General features: G+C 32.3%; 2 protein-coding genes across 9 annotated transcripts; one reads left to right on the top strand and one right to left on the bottom strand.

The window, feature by feature from the left end:
* Positions 1–328: 328 nt before the first annotated feature.
* On the bottom strand, positions 329–7,248 carry ALE2 (Protein kinase superfamily protein). 4 transcript variants are annotated; one of them, XM_012229804.4, is made up of 9 exons: positions 6,646–6,862; positions 5,458–5,541; positions 3,753–3,854; positions 3,565–3,675; positions 3,113–3,481; positions 2,767–3,039; positions 1,969–2,358; positions 1,523–1,763; positions 329–1,278 (listed from the first exon to the last, which is right to left on the bottom strand). In XM_012229804.4, exons 1-9 carry the CDS (start codon positions 6,713–6,715, stop codon positions 567–569), a joined length of 2,352 nt encoding a protein of 783 aa, XP_012085194.1. In that variant the 5' UTR covers positions 6,716–6,862; the 3' UTR covers positions 329–566. The 4 variants fall into 4 exon arrangements, with proteins under 4 accessions (XP_012085194.1, XP_012085195.1, XP_089575811.1 ...); XM_012229805.4 differs by having other exon boundaries at positions 2,767–3,027; XM_089719685.1 differs by lacking the exon at positions 5,458–5,541 and having other exon boundaries at positions 2,767–3,027; positions 6,768–7,248.
* Positions 7,249–12,912: 5,664 nt separating this feature from the next.
* On the top strand, positions 12,913–17,831 carry LOC105644454 (transducin family protein / WD-40 repeat family protein). Of its 5 annotated transcripts, none has more exons than XR_001047369.4 (6): positions 12,913–13,071; positions 13,432–14,233; positions 15,813–15,914; positions 16,402–17,034; positions 17,146–17,555; positions 17,635–17,831. XR_001047369.4 is itself a non-coding variant. In XM_089719686.1 (4 exons), the coding sequence occupies exons 1-4, from the start codon at positions 13,595–13,597 to the stop codon at positions 17,323–17,325; spliced, it is 1,554 nt and encodes a 517-aa protein (XP_089575812.1). In that variant the 5' UTR covers positions 13,078–13,594; the 3' UTR covers positions 17,326–17,831. The 5 variants fall into 5 exon arrangements, 1 of the variants encoding a protein (XP_089575812.1); XR_002285587.3 differs by having other exon boundaries at positions 12,915–13,071; positions 13,356–14,233; XR_002285590.1 differs by lacking the exon at positions 12,913–13,071 and having other exon boundaries at positions 13,078–14,233; positions 17,163–17,347; positions 17,412–17,555.
* The last annotated feature ends 265 nt before the right edge of the window (positions 17,832–18,096 follow it).

Raw genomic sequence — 18,096 nt, 5'->3', positions numbered from 1 at the left:
TTATTATCATGCGAAAAAATAAAAAAAAAATACAATAATAATGTAAAATTTATGTTTCACAAAATTTTAAAAATGTTTGTTACATATTATAAATCATATATCATAATAAAGCTATCATTTTTTTTTTACAACAGAAAATTTAATCAACAAAGGATGAGAGAAGGGGGAATTCAACGTCAAACACCACCTTTTCCAAATACTCGGTGCAGAAAGATTTAAATGTTACTTGCAAGTCTGTGAGAGGCAGTAGTCAACAATTAAAATTAATTTCCACCTTAGTAAGGTGGGCCAATGATAACTATAAAGTTTGATATAACAGCAGAAAGCATACCATAAGAAACAATTAAATAGATATATAATACAAAGGAGTGTTAAGCTTACATCTCCAACCTTGTGTAACAATGAATCAAGATTTTTTTCCTTTTTCCAAAATCAGAAGTATATGTCTTTGCAAACATGTAAACCCAGATAGAATCCCGAACATGTAAACGAACATCAATCAAGACCGCTTAGAAAAGCCGAGTCCTTTGGAACTGTACACTTGGAAACCACTTTCAAAACAGATCTCACACCCAATATCCATCGTTCCAAATTCGCCTCGAAAGGAGCCCCCCATGCTCACTCATACTTCCTCTTAATCTATAAAATGCTGGTTTACTTCGCACTGTTCTTAAAGGACCTGATCTGTTTCCCTGCCTAATAGCTAAAGACAACCGATCCCCGACCAAACTTGAAGCTGAAAATGGTCTATTTTCCATTTCTTCAAGTGGACCTGAACTGTAGTCCATTGTAATGAATGAAGAGGCTTGCCCATAAGTTAGCCGAGGTGAGATACCACCAGCATTCCACCAACTACTATCAGAAGGAGCAAGATCGCCTTTAATGTCAGAATCCATAGCAGAAGATCCCTTTTGACTACAGACGTCCCCGCAAGTCTCGTCCATGTCATTGTATATTAGTTTTAGAGCCTGAACTACTTCACCCATGAATGGTCTGTTAGTCACCTCCGGGTGAACACACATAGATGCAATGGCTGCCACCTTAGCCATGTCATCAAAGTCATAAGTTCCTGCCAAAGAAGGATCCAACAACTGTTCCAATCCTTCTCTAGTGGTTAGCAATGGGCGTGCCCATGTTACTAAATTTTCCTGTCCCGGAGGTTGGGACATGTCTACAGGTTTTCTTCCAGACAGAAGCTCAAGCAACACAACCCCATAACTGTAAACATCACTTTTGACAAGCAAATGTCCTGTCATTGCATATTCAGGTGCAACATACCTACAAAAATAAACAAAATAAATAAATATTAAAACAAAATTGAACAGTTCTTAATAAAAAGATGAACAATGAGACAAAATACAGTGGGTAATTTTTGAATATTAGTGCTTCTAGAATTTGAAATAGTCAAACAGGACTTTTCATGGATAATTATCATTAAAATATTAAGTAGAATGGGCTGCCTTAAATGAAAATTTGGGGATAAATCAGGCCCTTTGACCCTAGTAGATATATGATGACTTACCCAAAAGTCCCCATGACCCTAGTAGATATATGATTACTTCCTTCAGTTGCTTCTCTTGCAAGCCCAAAATCAGACACCTTGGGTGTGAAGTCCTCTTCTAGTAAAACATTACTAGCCTTGAAATCACGGTGAATTACACGGGGATTAGAATCTTCATGAAGATAGGCCAATCCTCTGGCTGCTCCAAGGGCAATTTTCAACCGTGCATCCCAATCAAGAGGTCCTTTTCTTTTGTCAGGGCCTGAAACACCAGTAAAACAAGAGAATTAAGTTTGTAGTATGTTTGTTTCTGTGGAAAATAGAATCAGAGATTCAGGGGCTTCCAGTCAATTTGATAAAAAGATGGTAGCACCAGCATCTTGACCCAATTAATACAAGATATAATAAATAATATTGATTATCAACCAATCAGCCAACTGATATTTCAGTGTTGTGAGGAAACATACCATGCAAGTGGGATTCGACACTGCCATTTCTAACAAGTTCATAAACCAAACATCGAATGCGTCCTTCTATGCATATACCAATCAGTTTCACGAGATTACAGTGATGCAATCGACTCAACATCTCAACTTCCGCAATAAATTCACGGTCTCCATTCTGATTGTCCCTTGTAAGCAGTTTAACTGCAACCTCACTCCCATCTTCCATAGTCCCATGGTAAACACGGCCAAATCCCCCTTCACCCAAAATCCTCTTTGAACTGAACTTCTCCGTTGCTTTCTCAAGCACAGCATATGGAAATGTTTTAACAGAAAGCATACAAGTAGCCATCGTTGACATGAGGGACATTGATGCGGAGCTCGCAATGCTACTTGACAAGAAAGACCCAATGCCTACATAACATGTAAAGATCCAAAATGCACTTATTTAGAGGACATCATTAATTCATGATCCTGACATAGTAGATTTTCTCATTTACTTGCTTAATTGGAGGCCGACAAAAGTAGCTACCACAAACACATAAAGATATAGGAGCAATCTAAATTATTATGAGTTTTGACACTGGCATCGCAGGGATTAAGGCAATCATCCAACATTATCTCAACTAATTATATTAACCACAGTAAAAGAAGAACGTTTTCAAACATTTCATTGCAAAAGAAGAGAATCAATATAGCAGGAAGTAATTTGGTTGTAACAGGATTGACATATAAAAAGGTCGAAATGATGAACATAAACATACAAGCAAGGCACCTGCCTGCTACAAGTATGAACAAGACAATAAATGTAAAAGGATGTACCAGATCTTTTGTTTATGGATGATGTAAATGCAGGACCAACAGCATTTGATGGTCTTCCAAACTTTCTCCATCTTATAAAAATGAAGATTGTTGCAGTGAACACCAGTAAGACAACAAATGCAGATAAAGCAATGATGGCAATGGTTCTAAGATTCATCTTCTGGTTCTTGCTAACAAAATTTGCAGTAATTGGAAGATTTCCAGAGCTACCACTTGGACCACTCCCCATGTAATCTGGGTACGGTGGTGAAGAAGGAAGCCCTGATGCACGCTCTGGAGTCAGAACCATGAGATGGGAATACAAAAGTATAGTAATACATATTTAGGCAACAAATGAGGTAATTACCTGGATAAGTAATGGACATCACTTCATAATCGCCAAAAAGAGTCTTATTTATAGGCACCTTCTTATGCCAAAATCTATCATATGTCAGTATTGCAGTGGTATTATCAAATTTCTCTCCCAATGGAACCAAATTAATATCCACTACAGTTTTTCCCTGATTTTGACTATCAGCACTTGCACCCATTATTTTCACTTGACTTTGCTCCAAATATGTGCCTGCAGCAACCTCAATCTCTAGCTGACCCAATACAGGAAAAATAGAATAAGGAGCCACATCTAAAAGAAGTCTGATTTTCATAGGAAAAACACAACCACAAGGTGAACCATAAGGAGTTGCTGTAAGTGGCTCAGTGCAAACTTGATCACAACCTGCCAAAGATTCTTTTGTTAACATCATCGAGTCATAAGTATCTGATATAGAGAGAGAAGTAAGGTTGACATCCAAATATTACTTTGGTCTTCAGAAGGGGATGGAGCAAACACAAGAGGTTTCACATGGTTACTGTGATGATGATGACCATGCCTTCTTGGTAAAGGAGCCCCATTAGGACCAGAAGCAAATGCTGCCATGGATGATATAACATTAGCAAATGCCAGCATCACTCATATAGCAAGTTGCCACAATAATTGTATGTAATACCTTGATGGGATGGAGCAAGTGCAGGTGAAACAGAAGGCTTAACCATGTGCAATTGAGGTGGCTGCGATCGAGCAAACGGATAACTCCTTGAACCCAACCTTGCTGTTAGAAACAAAAACAATCTCATATGTGTTATTCGCAATGATCATTACTGTACAATGATCCTAAAATAAGCCTATAAACATGAAAAGATTGACTTGATGATACCTAGGGAATTTTGTCAAAGAAACATTTCCTCTTAACATGAAATGGCAGGCTAACCTCACAACTCGGTAAGGGATTAGCAAACATCCATTCCTCTTGACTCGAGAAGATAGAAATTAAGTACTAAGAGAGAGAGATGTCACAAATAAGTGCATCAAGTGATCAAAAAATGAAAAGGTGAGAAGACTTGAAAATCATTCAGCTGATCCTCTTATTAATAAGGATGCCTATCTATTTTTCTCAAATGTCCCAAAAATTTTATCTGATTATGGAAAATCTTTCATTTTCTGTTATCTACCAATGAAGAGTGTGCCTCATCCAAATGATTTCGTAACATTTCTTTTTTACCACAAAATCATACCATAACCCAATCAGATTAGATGTTTTATATTATGCACAACATTCATAAGTAAATGATTTTCAGCATGCATATTATAGTCTGCAGTTAATGTCCAAGCAAGTGATTTGAATATAATAATACAGCAGAGCTCTAACCTATTCAAAAAAAAAAAAAAAAAAAAGAGTTACAAGTAATTTAAAACTGATAATGCCCTATATAGAAAGCAATACAAGGATATCAAAAAATCTTTCTTTTTCAATACATGCTACATAATGATGCATTGTTTCATATGTGCAACATAAATGAATCGCTGGCTGACTCACTGAAAAGGGAAGTTGTCATTTCAAAGGAACAATATTACAATCCAGTAACGCAGATTATGACTAGATTTCCAAGATTTTGTGCCATCTAGTTTCCCTTTTATTACAAGGTACAAATTGTTAACAAAAGGGTTTTATTACAATCATTTTACTAAAGAACAGCAAGTGTAAGACCTGAATCTTCAACAAAAGATGTCCCATTTACTGACTAGCAAGAGAACAAATCCACCAGGACGTGGTTATAAAAGTAAGAGCCCCCTCTTACACCTCCAGGCTCCAGTGATTGGTTTCTGCTTCACCCACTTGGTAGGCTAGAGGTAGGCTATCGAGCAGTGTGTTATCTCGTCGACCACATGCAAGCCGTAACCAGGCAGAAAAAGTATTCAAACTCACTTTCTGACACGAAAGTTCAATCACCTCCGAAAAATACCCTTAACTCTCTCCTAATAAAATCTCTTAGAGAGAACAATTTGAAATGTTCCAGAAATATTAAAAATTTTGAAAATATATAAATTTGGAGATCTCCAAAATGAAAGGACAAAAAATTGGGATTGAAGGATCAGGGAATAATTCCCAAAGAACGACAATAAGGAAACTTGATTGCATTCCTTAACCAGCATTTCTAATATCTCTCGCATGATGGTTGTTAGATAAGTTTATGGTATGATATATAACAACCAAAAACCCTTACAAGCCGCATCCAATAAGCATGCATGGGATTTAAATTAATACTATTTCCCAGCTTCAGCTTTTTGAATCAAGTTTACAACACCAAGGAATCATCAGAAAAAATTATAGAACAAAAAAATATTTCTTCGTCTACATTAATTTGTAACTTTACCATGTTCCACCAAAATTTCCTTTGTAGATAATTGCAAATCTGGCTGAAGAGAAGGAGACAAGTGTATATGCTGAAATTGGTGCCCTGAAAAAATGAGAAGTAAAAATGTCATTTTTTATTAATGAAGCAAATTACAAGAACCTTGCAATTGCCATTTGTGGCTTTTTTTTATTAAAAATGATACTGGTAATGGTAAGTGCTGCATCAAATATGATCTTCGTTCAAATCCAGTGAAGAGGCCAAAAGAAGAAAAAGGTTTTGATTTTATTGATTTGATTTAAGAAGGTATTATGGAAGCAGCAAGTTCATTTTGTATTGAATTCCTTAAAAATAAAACAAATTTCCCTTTTGGTAACCTTCAAGCATTTTAGATGTTCTACCTGTTAAGTAAACGCCCTATCAGTCATAACCATACATCTCCTCAATATAAAGCTGTGAAGAGAGTTTTGTGCAAAAATCTAAGCTTTAAATAAACCAAGGAGTTATAGTTAAAACTTGGACATAGAAATAATGAAACCCAATATACCAACCGAACCATCCAACAAAAATCTCAATGGATAACCAAGAAACTTTGACAACATGAACAAATGACACCAATGCTCAATGCTCACTGGAAAAATGGCATGAATAAATAAATTAGAATGTAGAAAGATGGCCCTAACATACTTAGTCCCAAAAGTAAGCTACAGTTTGTTATTTTGCTTCAATTTAGAGGCAATCCATACAACCCACTGCTATCTTATTATGTGTTTAATATTATTTTCCGTTACCACGGGTATCAAGTTCAAACCCTTCCTTTATTGTTCATCATCCAAAAACAGCACATGATTATAAATCGGGAGATGTATAAATATGAATGTACACGCATTCTGTAAACAAGCATTCACTTGGACAAAAATAGGTATTTCATTGACATTTCTTGAGACTGGAGACAGTTGAACATTAGAAACAAAAATGTCAACTAACACTTTGTCTAATCGCTCCTATCTAACTTTTGCACAAGCGAAATCACCAAAAATTGCTTCGGCAACAGACAAAACAAGCTAAAATAACAGTTGCTTCATATTAACACCCAAAGATTAACCTCCTATAATTCTCAAAGAAAACTAGAACTAATCCTCTCACGAAATGTAGAGAGAAATATATAAAATTCAAGTCAATAATTCAACTAAGAATCTCAAAAATTACCTAAACAAGTAAAAACGAAGGTAAGGAAGCAAATAAGAAGTAGCTTCAAGGATAGCATCTTCATCTTCATCTTCACTCAAGGCAAACCAGAATCTACAACAACCATTGTCAGAAACCAAGACCTTGAAGCTCAACAGCAACCAAGTCAGAGATCCACCGGAAGTTCCTAGGGTTCCAGCACCGCCGGCGAACCACTCCATTGCATTCTGTAGTCACATTGAAAGATTGCATAGCTGATAGTAAACAGCAATGAGCGTTCACCGGCAAAAAAGTAAACCCTAGGAGAGAGAAAAGCTACACAATGCGCGTGCGTGGGGTTGCAGATCCATAAAATGCGCTTAAAGATCTAAAAAACAAAAAGTCACATACAGATACACTCATGTACACAAGCATATGCATACACTTCTCTCTCCATATATATATATATATATATATAAGTTAAACCAGAGTCTGTGTTAAAAAGAGACAAAAAGGAAGAAGAAGATAGAAAAAGTTGAAATGGAACTTTGATTAGAAGAGTGAGAATTTAGTTGAAGCAGTAGAGAGAGAGAGAGAGAGAGAGACTGTGTTAGAGAAGGGTAGGAAGGAAAGAAAGGGGGCCTTTATTGCTAGTGTAGTATGGTAATGTGTTGCTATAGCAAATACACGCTGCTTTTGGAAAATGATGATGGCTGTCTGCTACACGCTCGTTTTAGGCGAGTGAACATGACGCTCTTGTTAAGCGACAATTTAGGAGCCGTTTCTTGTTGTCGTCATTTGGAAACCGTTTTCCGTTTAGATAAATTCAAAATGAGGTATTTTCTTTTCTTTTCTACTTTGATAATTTGCGGGAAAGGTTAGAGTTATATTAAAGTAATTATAAATGGTATTTTAGTTCCTATCTATAATATTTTTAATTATAAAAATTATAATAAAATGGTGATATTTAAAAAAAAAACTTTTCATTTGATTTGTGTATAGAATCACGTGTAAATTAATATTACGTTTAAAATAAATGAATTATAAATGTAAAATTCATATATAAATAAATTTCAAATAAAATTCATTTATGAATAAATTTCTAATATTTGGTGCGTTATAAATTGAAATAAGGAATTCAATTGAATTGTACAAAATTATGTTTATAATAAAAATTCATTTGTTTTTATTTCCTCAAATACTCTTAAAATAATAATGTTAAAAAAATATCAATTAAATTTATTATATAGAATATAATAACTTTGTTGTTTCTTTATTCAAATATAGATAATAAAATTCATATAAATAAATATAATCACATTTTATCCCTAATTAATTAATTATACATAAATAATTAAATAAATTTTTATACAACAAATAAAATTGTGATGTTTAAGAAATGAAGCACTGGATTTTAGCAGAAGAGTTCATATCCTGGAAAATCATTGAAGCTGGCACTATTAATTTACTTTTTGCTCTTCAATTAAAAATAATAATTATTATAATTGTAGAATAAAATTGTTAGCAAAAGATAATTAAGATAATTTTTATCTAAAGCTGAAAGAAGATGACGGTGGAGAAGCAGTTAAGAAATTTGAAAAGTGTTTTGAATAAAGGATATTTTTGTCGTTATAAATTTTAGTGGTTTAGCTCTGTGGAATTCATTTAGAAATTCCATCAATTTTAATAGAATTCGAGTAAATCATATCCAATTTTATAAAATTTTTTAATTCATAAAATTCAAATATATAACTTTTAGATTTCAAATACAAAAATTTTAGATTTCCAAATAAATTTCATAAATTTTGTGGAATTCATTAATTACAAACCGCCTGTAAATTAGGTAAGAAATCTCCATATGATACAAACGAATCTCTAAGTGCAAGTTTCTTCTTATAAATATACTCTACATTGAGAATGTATATAGTTAAGTCATAATATTTACTTAATCTCTTTTGTTAACATATTTTTATAATTTTTTCTAAACTTATGTCTTAATTAATTTTCTATTTCAAGATTTGATTAACCATAATAGTAATATATTTATTAATAAAAATGCATATTAAATAAAAAGAAAAATAAAAGATTATAAAAAATTTATTCTCTTTTAAAAAGAAAAATTAAATTATAATTTAAGATAATCCAAAAAATTAATCTATTTTTATACAACAAAAAGGATATACCTAACCTTTTTTATTTCATTCTTTTTTTTTTTACTATCAAAAAATAATAAAAATCATCTGAAATTAAGGTACAATAAAAAATGTAAAACTTCCTACTTATATAAACTATATGTGTTCATAATCTATCTATCATCTATAGTCTATAATTTATAATTTATAATCTATTTATAATATATTTTTGAGCCAATTAAAATAGAGGGCGGCATGTAATTATTAAATTTAATAATATTTTTACTAATGTTTAAAATAAACTATATTTGATATGTAGTATAATTTTTTATTTTATTGAATTGAATTCTTATAATCAATATTACTGATCAAAATTAGATTACCTCTGTGTTTCAGTCAATAAAATAGAAAACCAATAAAATCTTTTTTTCTTTTTTTTTTTTTGAAAAAAATATAATTTATTAATAATAAAATCAAGTATTACAAATGCTTAATTAGACTATACATAAAACTTACTATCATAATTAATAGAAAGTTCGTTGATCATTCAATAATAAAAGAATTATTTATATTCTTTTAAATAATAAAATTAAAACTAAAAGAAATAATATTGAATTTTTATAATTGAAAATATCATTGACCGATATAAATTTTCATAATAATAAACTGATCCTTTAATTGATTTGGACGATAAAATAACTTATTTGGATCTTTTATGTTTGAATTGCTTTTCCAAAAACTTGTTGCGTATGATGTACACGAATGAGTTCAAACTACTATGCATTAATAGCATTAATGGAGAAAACATGTCGCATTATCATGCTCCATTGATCGAAGATACACATCAATAAAACAAGATATAAATTCTCCAACCAAATAAAATTCAACATCATACTTTTTAAGAACAAATTTTTACAAAGAATGAACTAAACTCTCACAGAAGAAGGGACAAAGGAATTTTAAATATGGAGACAAAACAATAATAATAAAAAAAAAAACAAATCTATTAAAAGAAATTAGATATGAGTTTATTAAAATCGAATAAAAAATTAAGAGCGAAAAGAAAAAAAGAAAAGTAACCATATTTAAGAACATATCTTAATTAAACCTAATATATTAATTAAAAGAATACAAATCAGATTGGTTTTGATTTTATAAATTATACTGCGATTTGGTTCTCTAACTTTATCAGATTGCTAATTAGTTAAATTAGTAAATTAAGAATATTTAAATTAGTAAATTAACTTTATCAGATTGAAAATTCTAATTTTTATGTTAAAAAATTTAACTAAATTAAGAATATTTAAATTTAATTATAAATATTGAGAAGAAAAAAAAAATATAGGTTTAGCAAAAGTTTATATTACTCATTTCACGAAGTTAAGATTTTAGTGGGCTAAAATATAAATTCTTTTTATCATTTCCATAATTAATAAAAAAAAATCAATATGTATGCGTGTGTGTATATTAGAAAATAACAAATAATAAGAATTTTAAAACTAATTATGATATATTATAAAATAAACAATCTTATATGAAAATTTTAGTTTATTTTATACTTCCTATTCTACAATATAAAAACAATCTTATTAAAAGAAATTTATTATTGTATTAAAGGAATTTTAAATAATCGTTAGAAATATTTTCTATATATTTTACTTTCTACTTTACAATGTAAAATTAGTGTACCAAAAAAAAAATCCTAAAATATAATATGCAACTGAGAAAATAATTATATTAGAAGATATTTTGATTTAATTTTTTTGAATAAAGAGGTCAAAGATTCAATACGAAATTTGATCCAATCTCCGAGCCTCTAAATGCTTTGGGTGATGAGAAGAACCTTATCATTTCAATTTTGGAGACAAAGTTGAAGATCCTGCATTATATCTTTTGCATTAATCTCATGCCAATAATGGTAATTTCTTCATCTGAAAAAACTGTTAATTGGTTTTGACAGTAGCCATGAAATTGGTTGTTAGGTGGAAGCAACATACTTGGGAATATTCAAAGAATATTGGTTTGAGATGAGAAAAAAGCAGGGAAAAAATTGTGTTTTTGTTTGTAAAACTTGCTCGCACTCAAAGTGTTTGTAAAAATGGCTACATGAAGTTTAGAATGAGTGATTCTTTTATTCAAAAGATAATCAAGATGCCGAATTTTTTAAATATCAATCGATAAGAGTTCTGTTCTTAAGAGTTATGCTGCTCTGGTGTGGACATGGGTATCCAACTGTATTACTATGCTAAAAAGAACAGAGATTGAGATTTGAATGAGACAGATGAAGAAACTTACTTCATTGAACTGGGTCATATTAATGAGGATGGTAGTGAATGGCATTTAAAATTTAGATATATTGCCATTATGGGTTTTGATCTTTTTGGTTCATATTCTGAGTCATCTTGTGCTACCTTGTTGCCTCCATCTCGTCCTTTAGTGTCACTGCCCTACTATATATTTATATGTTTGTTAGTTCATTGAAGCAAATAATGATTTTAGTTGTTAAATGTTATGAATTTGCATGTGAGATAGTCTGAACCAATCCAATTAGATATTTGAATGACCTTTGCTTGTACTGTTGTGAGATGACCTTTTAAGTTTTGACACCTTCAGTGTATAATTTTGCAAATGTGATTATGAATTTTTTACTGTATAATTTTTTTTGTCATTTGCAATATTCAGAATTTGGATCTATCTATTGGTGTTCTGACTAGTGCAATCACCAGTGAAGAAGTGCAAATTAGGTAAGTCGACAAGCGAGCTGTTCTAGCTCGATTCGGAAAAGTTTGAAAAATATCTGCTTGAATTGAGCTCAAACTCGAGTTTACCGATATTCAATTCGAAAGCTCATCAAATCTTATCAAATTTTTATATATGCTTATATACAACATATACTTTAGGCTTACTCGAGCCTTATGAGTTGAACTCAAGCGTTATATCGAACTCGAGCTTTCATTGAACCGAGCTCGATTATAAAATTTTCAAACTCATTAAACTCTAAGACAAGTTAAATTCTACTGAGCAGGTTTTGAGTTTGGCAAATTTGAAGCCCGCTCAGTTCATTCACATCCCCCCTATCTTCTACCCAGTAGAGTTGATTGTAATCTCCTCGTGTTTACCTAATTGTGAATGAGGCATCAAGAAATCAGACCAAGCTCTAAAGTCGAAAGGTTGAGGCAAAGAATCGTTTTTATTCATTTAAATATTGAAATTATAATATATATATTTTTTTATAATTGAGATATTTAAAGAATAAATATTAGTGGTGTCTGAATTTTTTATTTTTTAACATTTTGATGTTTTTCTTTAGAATATAATGTTTTGATGTTTGGATGAATATATTTATAATTGAATGTTTAAACTATTAAAAGAATTATAATCATATGTGGGTAGGAATTAAGGGATAATTTAGTTGGAAGCAAGGAGAAGAGTATATGCTTAATACATGAAAGAAACTTCTACACCTAATGGGCGAAAGCTATTTTGTTAGATTATTTTGTCGAAAAATTAAAATGAATCATTTTACTTTACAAATGATGTTCAATATAAACATCAATTCAATTCATTTATTTTTTATTAAAAAATGTTTATTGTCTTATATTTATTTTCTAAAAAAAAAAAACTTATGAGATAAAATAGTTTATTTTGAAATTTTTTTTTGAGAAATTCTAGCTAAAAAGCACTTAATTGTATGAAAATTATTAGTTTAAACAGTTTAGTTTTAATTTTTTTCCTTCAAAAATATAAATAAGAAACTAAAAAGTTTTTAGACATTACAAATGTAATTAAATTGTTACTGCAAAAATCAACATGTAATTCACTTTAATTTAAAATTAAGAGAGATGAATTTTATTTAAAAAGCAGTAGAAAAAAGATAAAGACAACATTTAGCATTTTTGTCTAAATTAAAATGCTATGGCTGTTTTTAATTTTTTAGTAAAATTAGGAAGTGTAATTCTCCTTGCAACCATAGCGTTTAAAGATTATTCTCCAAAAATAAGTTTTCGAGGAATGGTATAGAATTTATGTTATGTATATTGAAAATGCAACATTAGAGAAGAAACCAAGTAACCGCACCGTTCCTTCCAGAGAACGAACAAAACGACAGCGTTATTATTGTTTACGTCGATCGGTTATTTTGGGAGTCATTTTCAAGTTTATAGCGTTTCTTTCTTCTTCTATTTTTTTTTTTTTTTTTTTTTTCATTCTCTTGTAATTACCCGTATAATTCAGGTTTCTAATCAATCACGGCACGGGCTCTTTCTATCTTCTCGTACGGATCATTACTTCCACAATCGAATCTCATCACCACCTGCAACTCTTTTCCTCTCTTCTGGTCAGCTCTTTTCCTCTCTTATTTCTCAATTATTTCTTGCTTTATTTTGTACCCATTTTGACTGTAACTGTCTACTAGAACTTGAAATTCTGTTGTGGTTCCTTTAGCTGTTTATAACTATACGTGTGTGTATGTACTCTCCGGTATCATTCTGTTGGATATACCGGTTAATAGTACTTTATTTATTAAATTTTTCGAATAATCGTTTCGAAGGTTTCTTGTGCGGAGGTTTTGTGGGTTCTCTCTGTAATGAATCTCTGATGCTAAATTTTCGCACTTGGCAGCTGTTTCTTTCTGTATTGATGATTTCTGTATCTGGGTTTTGGGTTATTTGGTGAATACCATATTTTCTTGTGTTAGGGCATGCCCGGAAAGTTGGGATTCCACACATTGATAGATAATCGGATGCCAATATTGATTTGTTGCTAAAGCTTCAAATTCATGGACAGTCAAGGAAATGGGAATTTATGATCATAGAAGGAGATAAAGCTCATTAAATCGTGCAAAGAATTTCGGAAATACTATGGATATACAGATTGGATCAAAAGGTTTGATAAAAAGACATGAATTTGTAAGAGTTATAATTCAGAGTCTTTATTCTTTGGGTTATAGAAAGTCTGCATCTTGTTTGGAATCAGAATCTGGGATTTCGTATAAATCTGTGGATTTTGAATTGATGGAGTCACAAATCCTTGAAGGAAATTGGAATGGCTGTATTAATACCCTTAGTGCAATAAAGGAGTTGGTGGATGAGACGCGAGCTTCAGCTTTGTTCCTTGTGTTTAAGCAATTTTTGCTAGAGTGCTTAAGTTGTGGGAATGACTCAATGGCTCTGTCTGTATTGCGGAAACAGGCTCCTGCATTACAACTAGGCAGGGAAAATATCCGGAATCTTGCTTTTAGTCTCCTTTGCTTGAAGGAGATGGACCTTGGTAACAAAGATGAAAATTTCATTTTTGAGCTGCGAAAAAGGTTGCTGATGGAGTTGGAAAAATTGCTTCCTCCTCCACTAGTGCTGCCTGAAAGAAGGCTGGAACATTTAGTTGAAACTACTGTCACAGCTCAAGTCGATTCATGTACGTATCATAATTCACCGGAGGCAGTTTCACTTTATGAGGACCATTGCTGTACAAGAGAACAGATTCCTACAGAGACCGTCCAGGTTTGCTTCTTGCTGCCATTAAAATTGTTTCTTCTCCAAAACATTGCGCATTCATACTTTCTTGTAAAAACTGGTAATTGTCAGCTTTACATATTTGAATACGGGCTATGGTGGTTTGTACACGTCATTTAACTATTTACTTGCAATACTGACAGAAGACAGCTTGGGAAACCTAACTTTTTTGGAAATTGGGCTGCGCTTAAGGAAGAGTAGAGTTAGGCCTTAAATTTTAACTTGGCAAGTCTGATTTTCTTTAGAATAGATAGTGGAAAAATTAAGAAAATTATAATAAACTACTAGCATCATAACAATAGGATCTAGGACTCAATCCTATCAAGCAAGCATCACTCTTCCTAGGACTAGAATTGCATCACACAACTCAGAAATAAAAGCATAAATTGCTGAAATTTTGTTACTGAAATTTTGTGATTATAAAAGCGCCACAAACATGGATATTTATAGACCAAAGTAATCCTAAACCTTGATAGACTCACCATTGCTGTTAATCTTTTAAAGGGTGTCCCATGCATGTTGTAGGCTTTGGGGAGGGTTTAATGTATTCAACCTTTCCTCTTGCTTTGCAAGAGGCTGCTGCTATAGTTGTGAATTGCAGGTTACCCTGAAGTAACCTGACTGTTACAGCCAAATTTACCATTGTGCCTAATCTTTAATTGAGAAGGAAGAGGGTAAAGAAAAAGGCAGCAGGACATACAAATGAAAGTGGTGAAGCGTAACTAAGAATGAATTTGTTCTTGTAAAGGCTACAACTTTAATTCATCATCCATATATAAATACACAACTTTTGTTGCTTACTGCAAGCTTACACGCTGTGAAAATGTGATTCTTTTTCAATTGGTGAGGAGCGATTGAGTAAATTTGCGGTGTTTAAGGCTGTCACCTGAATAGATCCCCCTCTTAATTAGCCTTTGGAATTGGATATTGGCATTGTATATTCCTCATTAAATTTTTTATATTAATGATGATTAATATTTTAATTAATTTAAAAGCCTTAGTAAAGCTGTGTTGTTGTGGTTACCATCTTCACAATAAAACCACTAAAGTCAGGGATGGCCTTTGTTTACTCGTTTCCAACATTAGAAACTGCTCTTTTTATTTTTCTATTTTTGGTGATTGGTTTGGGGGAGAGGCTGCTATTTATAGTCTCCAAAAACAGAATGGTATGTATCATTGTTACTTGAAAATGATGGATCTAGAATAACTCAGCAGTCCTTGAAACTGATGTGTCCTTTAAACTCTCATATAACAGGGGAATCTTTTAACATGCTTATGCATTGAGTGGTAAACTGTCATTAATGTTATAAGAAAATGTGATTGGTATGCAATGATATAAATTAACTCTTGTGGACTTTATAGATAAGTTTTCTCCCTTCCTTAGTTTATCAATATTCAAATATTCATAGAATGGTCCACTGCTGTAAAATCCTTCTGCAGCACTTGACTTCAATATTTAGTTGCACTTGACCGTTTGAGTTGCATATTTCCCGGATTGTCCATCCAAAATTTGCTATTGTGTATGATTAAAGTTACATGTTACCTTGTTCTCTGTTGTTATTTGCAGATTTTGACTCAGCATGAGAATGAGGTCTGGTTTGTACAGTTCTCTAATAATGGGGAGTACCTAGCCTCTTCATCGAGTGATTGCACAGCCATCATATGGAAGGTACTTTATGATACTTACTCTATGGTACTGTTCTAGAAGTTGGAGCCAGAAAATATTTTCTTTTTTGATATAATCTTTATTTCTGATATGAAAATTTAAAAAGTTAGGTATCTACATGAAACAGGAAAAATAATTAAATTCTCTGTATCTGATCTAAATAAGAATCACAGTCAAATGCTAGATTAGAAAAGAAAACTGTAGATTTTCCCTCTTGCTTTTTCTAAGTTGAGTAGCTGTTAGTTTTGCAACTGGTTTTTTGGCTGTAGTCATGACTATTCAATCACTAATCATCCTTGCAGGTTATCTTCATTTTTTGCATTTAATTAATGCTATAGACTCGCAGGTTCACATGTTTGTGCTATCTTGAGATGATTTTGGGTTTATGCTTGAATACTTAACTATGTAGCTGGTGAAGAATAATGTGAACCAACTTGAAGGTGATTCGGTTGGCTATCTTAATTTTATAGTTCTCTGTTTCTTGTACTAGGTACTAGAAGATGGGAAGCTGACATTTCAGCGCACATTGCGAAGCCACCAAAACCCAGTATCCTTTGTGGCATGGAGCCCTGATGATACAAAGTTGTTAACATGTGGAAATTTGGAAGTGCTCAAGTTGTGGGATGTGGAAACAGGTACATGCAAGCATACATTTGGGGATCATAGCTTCATTGTTAGCTCATGTGCTTGGTTTCCCGACTCAAAGCGACTTGTGTGTGGCAGTTCCGACCCTGAGAAGGGCATTTGCATGTGGGACTCTGATGGGAACGAGATAAAAGCATGGAGGGGCACGAGGATGCCTAAGGTTTTGGATCTTGCTGTGACACCAGATGGGGAACATCTCATCAGTGTATTTTCTGATAAGGACATTCGGATATTCAATTTGGTGACAAATGCTGAAAGAGTCATCTCTGAGGAGCACCCAATCACCTCCCTGTCAGTTTCCATTGATAGCAAGTACTTTATAGTCAATCTTAACAGCCAAGAGATTCATTTGTGGGATGTGGCTGGAAAACAGAAGGCATTAAAATATATGGGCCACAAACAGCACAAGTATGTCATACGTTCCTGCTTTGGTGGATTGAATAGCTCATTTATTGCCAGTGGCAGTGAGAATTCACAGGTTTGCCTCTTTATCCGATTTTTCTCATTATGGCAGAATTACACCTGCAACAGCAGATTTGTTCATTTCCAAAATAATGAAAAACTTGAACTAGATCAAACGTCTTAGCAGGTGTACATTTGGAACAGGCGAATACCTATGCCGATCGAGGTCTTATCTGGCCATTTAATGACGGTGAACTGTGTGAGCTGGAACCCTAGAAGGCATCAAATGCTGGCTTCGGCAAGTGATGATCATACGATCCGTATATGGGGACCCAGACCCAGCCAATCCAAGAATATTACTACCTGAGAAGCTCATTTGAAGAAACAAAGTAATAAGCTTTTGATCCTTGAATGTATAGCACATATTATCATCAATTTGTTATTCTTTTATAGGTTTTGCAAATAGGTGGCTTCTTCTTGTTGCCCCCTTCTCAGTTTTGGAGCAGGTCTGTCCCCTCTGTAAATGTATATCTGCATTCCACTCACTCACACTGTAGGCATCTTGCAACTCTTATTTTCATTAGACCTTTTGAAAAGGTACGTGCAATAAATATTCAAGAACGTCATTTTTATATAAACATGGGATGTTATGTTTTTTTTTTTTTTTTTGTTTCAGGTGGTAACTTGGATCAACTCAGTTTTACCCTTTTATCTAGTGGCTGTGGCGCCATGTGCCCGTCTAAGTAAGGAAGTTTAGGAGTTTAATTGAGCCAATTTACAGTGTAGGGACCTAATTGAACTTTTTTTGCTGAATTCAGACGCTAAATTAGTTTTTATTCAACCATTAAATCGAATTTTAATTAAGTTTTAAAATCTTAATTGATTTACTATATTCAGTGGAAAATTTAATTTAAAATAATGTTTATTAATAACAACTCCATCAGAGTCCATCAGATTGTACTTCCATTATTTAATAAAAAAAATTAATATTTTTTGAATGCAAGAGAAAATATTAATTATAATAAAAAAATGTTATCTCAGTACTTTTGTATTTTAATATATTGCTACATCAGTATTTACATTAAAGGAAATATACATGGAGAGTGATAAATATAAAAACAAATGAAATTTTAAAAAT

The sequence above is a fragment of the Jatropha curcas genome, chromosome 3 (assembly GCF_041381405.1).
Source record: "Jatropha curcas cultivar XTBG-Jc1 chromosome 3, XTBG_Jcur_1.0, whole genome shotgun sequence".
Taxonomy (NCBI): domain Eukaryota; kingdom Viridiplantae; phylum Streptophyta; class Magnoliopsida; order Malpighiales; family Euphorbiaceae; genus Jatropha; species Jatropha curcas.
This window is presented reverse-complemented; position numbering and strand designations above follow the sequence as displayed.

Bases quoted from the DNA above. Each gene is read 5' to 3' on its own strand.
- LOC105644454 (XM_089719686.1), top strand. From the start codon at position 13,595: ATGGATATACAGATTGGATCAAAAGGTTTGATAAAAAGACATGAATTT. The intron at 15,915-16,401 runs GTACTTTATGAT...TTCTTGTACTAG, and splicing joins GCACAGCCATCATATGGAAG to GTACTAGAAGATGGGAAGCT. The intron at 17,035-17,145 runs GTTTGCCTCTTT...ACGTCTTAGCAG, and splicing joins GTGGCAGTGAGAATTCACAG to GTGTACATTTGGAACAGGCG.
- ALE2 (XM_012229804.4), bottom strand. From the start codon at position 6,715: ATGAAGATGAAGATGCTATCCTTGAAGCTACTTCTTATTTGCTTCCTT. The intron at 3,040-3,112 runs GTAATTACCTCA...TTCTGACTCCAG, and splicing joins GATGTCCATTACTTATCCAG to AGCGTGCATCAGGGCTTCCT. The intron at 2,359-2,766 runs GTACATCCTTTT...CATGTTATGTAG, and splicing joins ATCCATAAACAAAAGATCTG to GCATTGGGTCTTTCTTGTCA.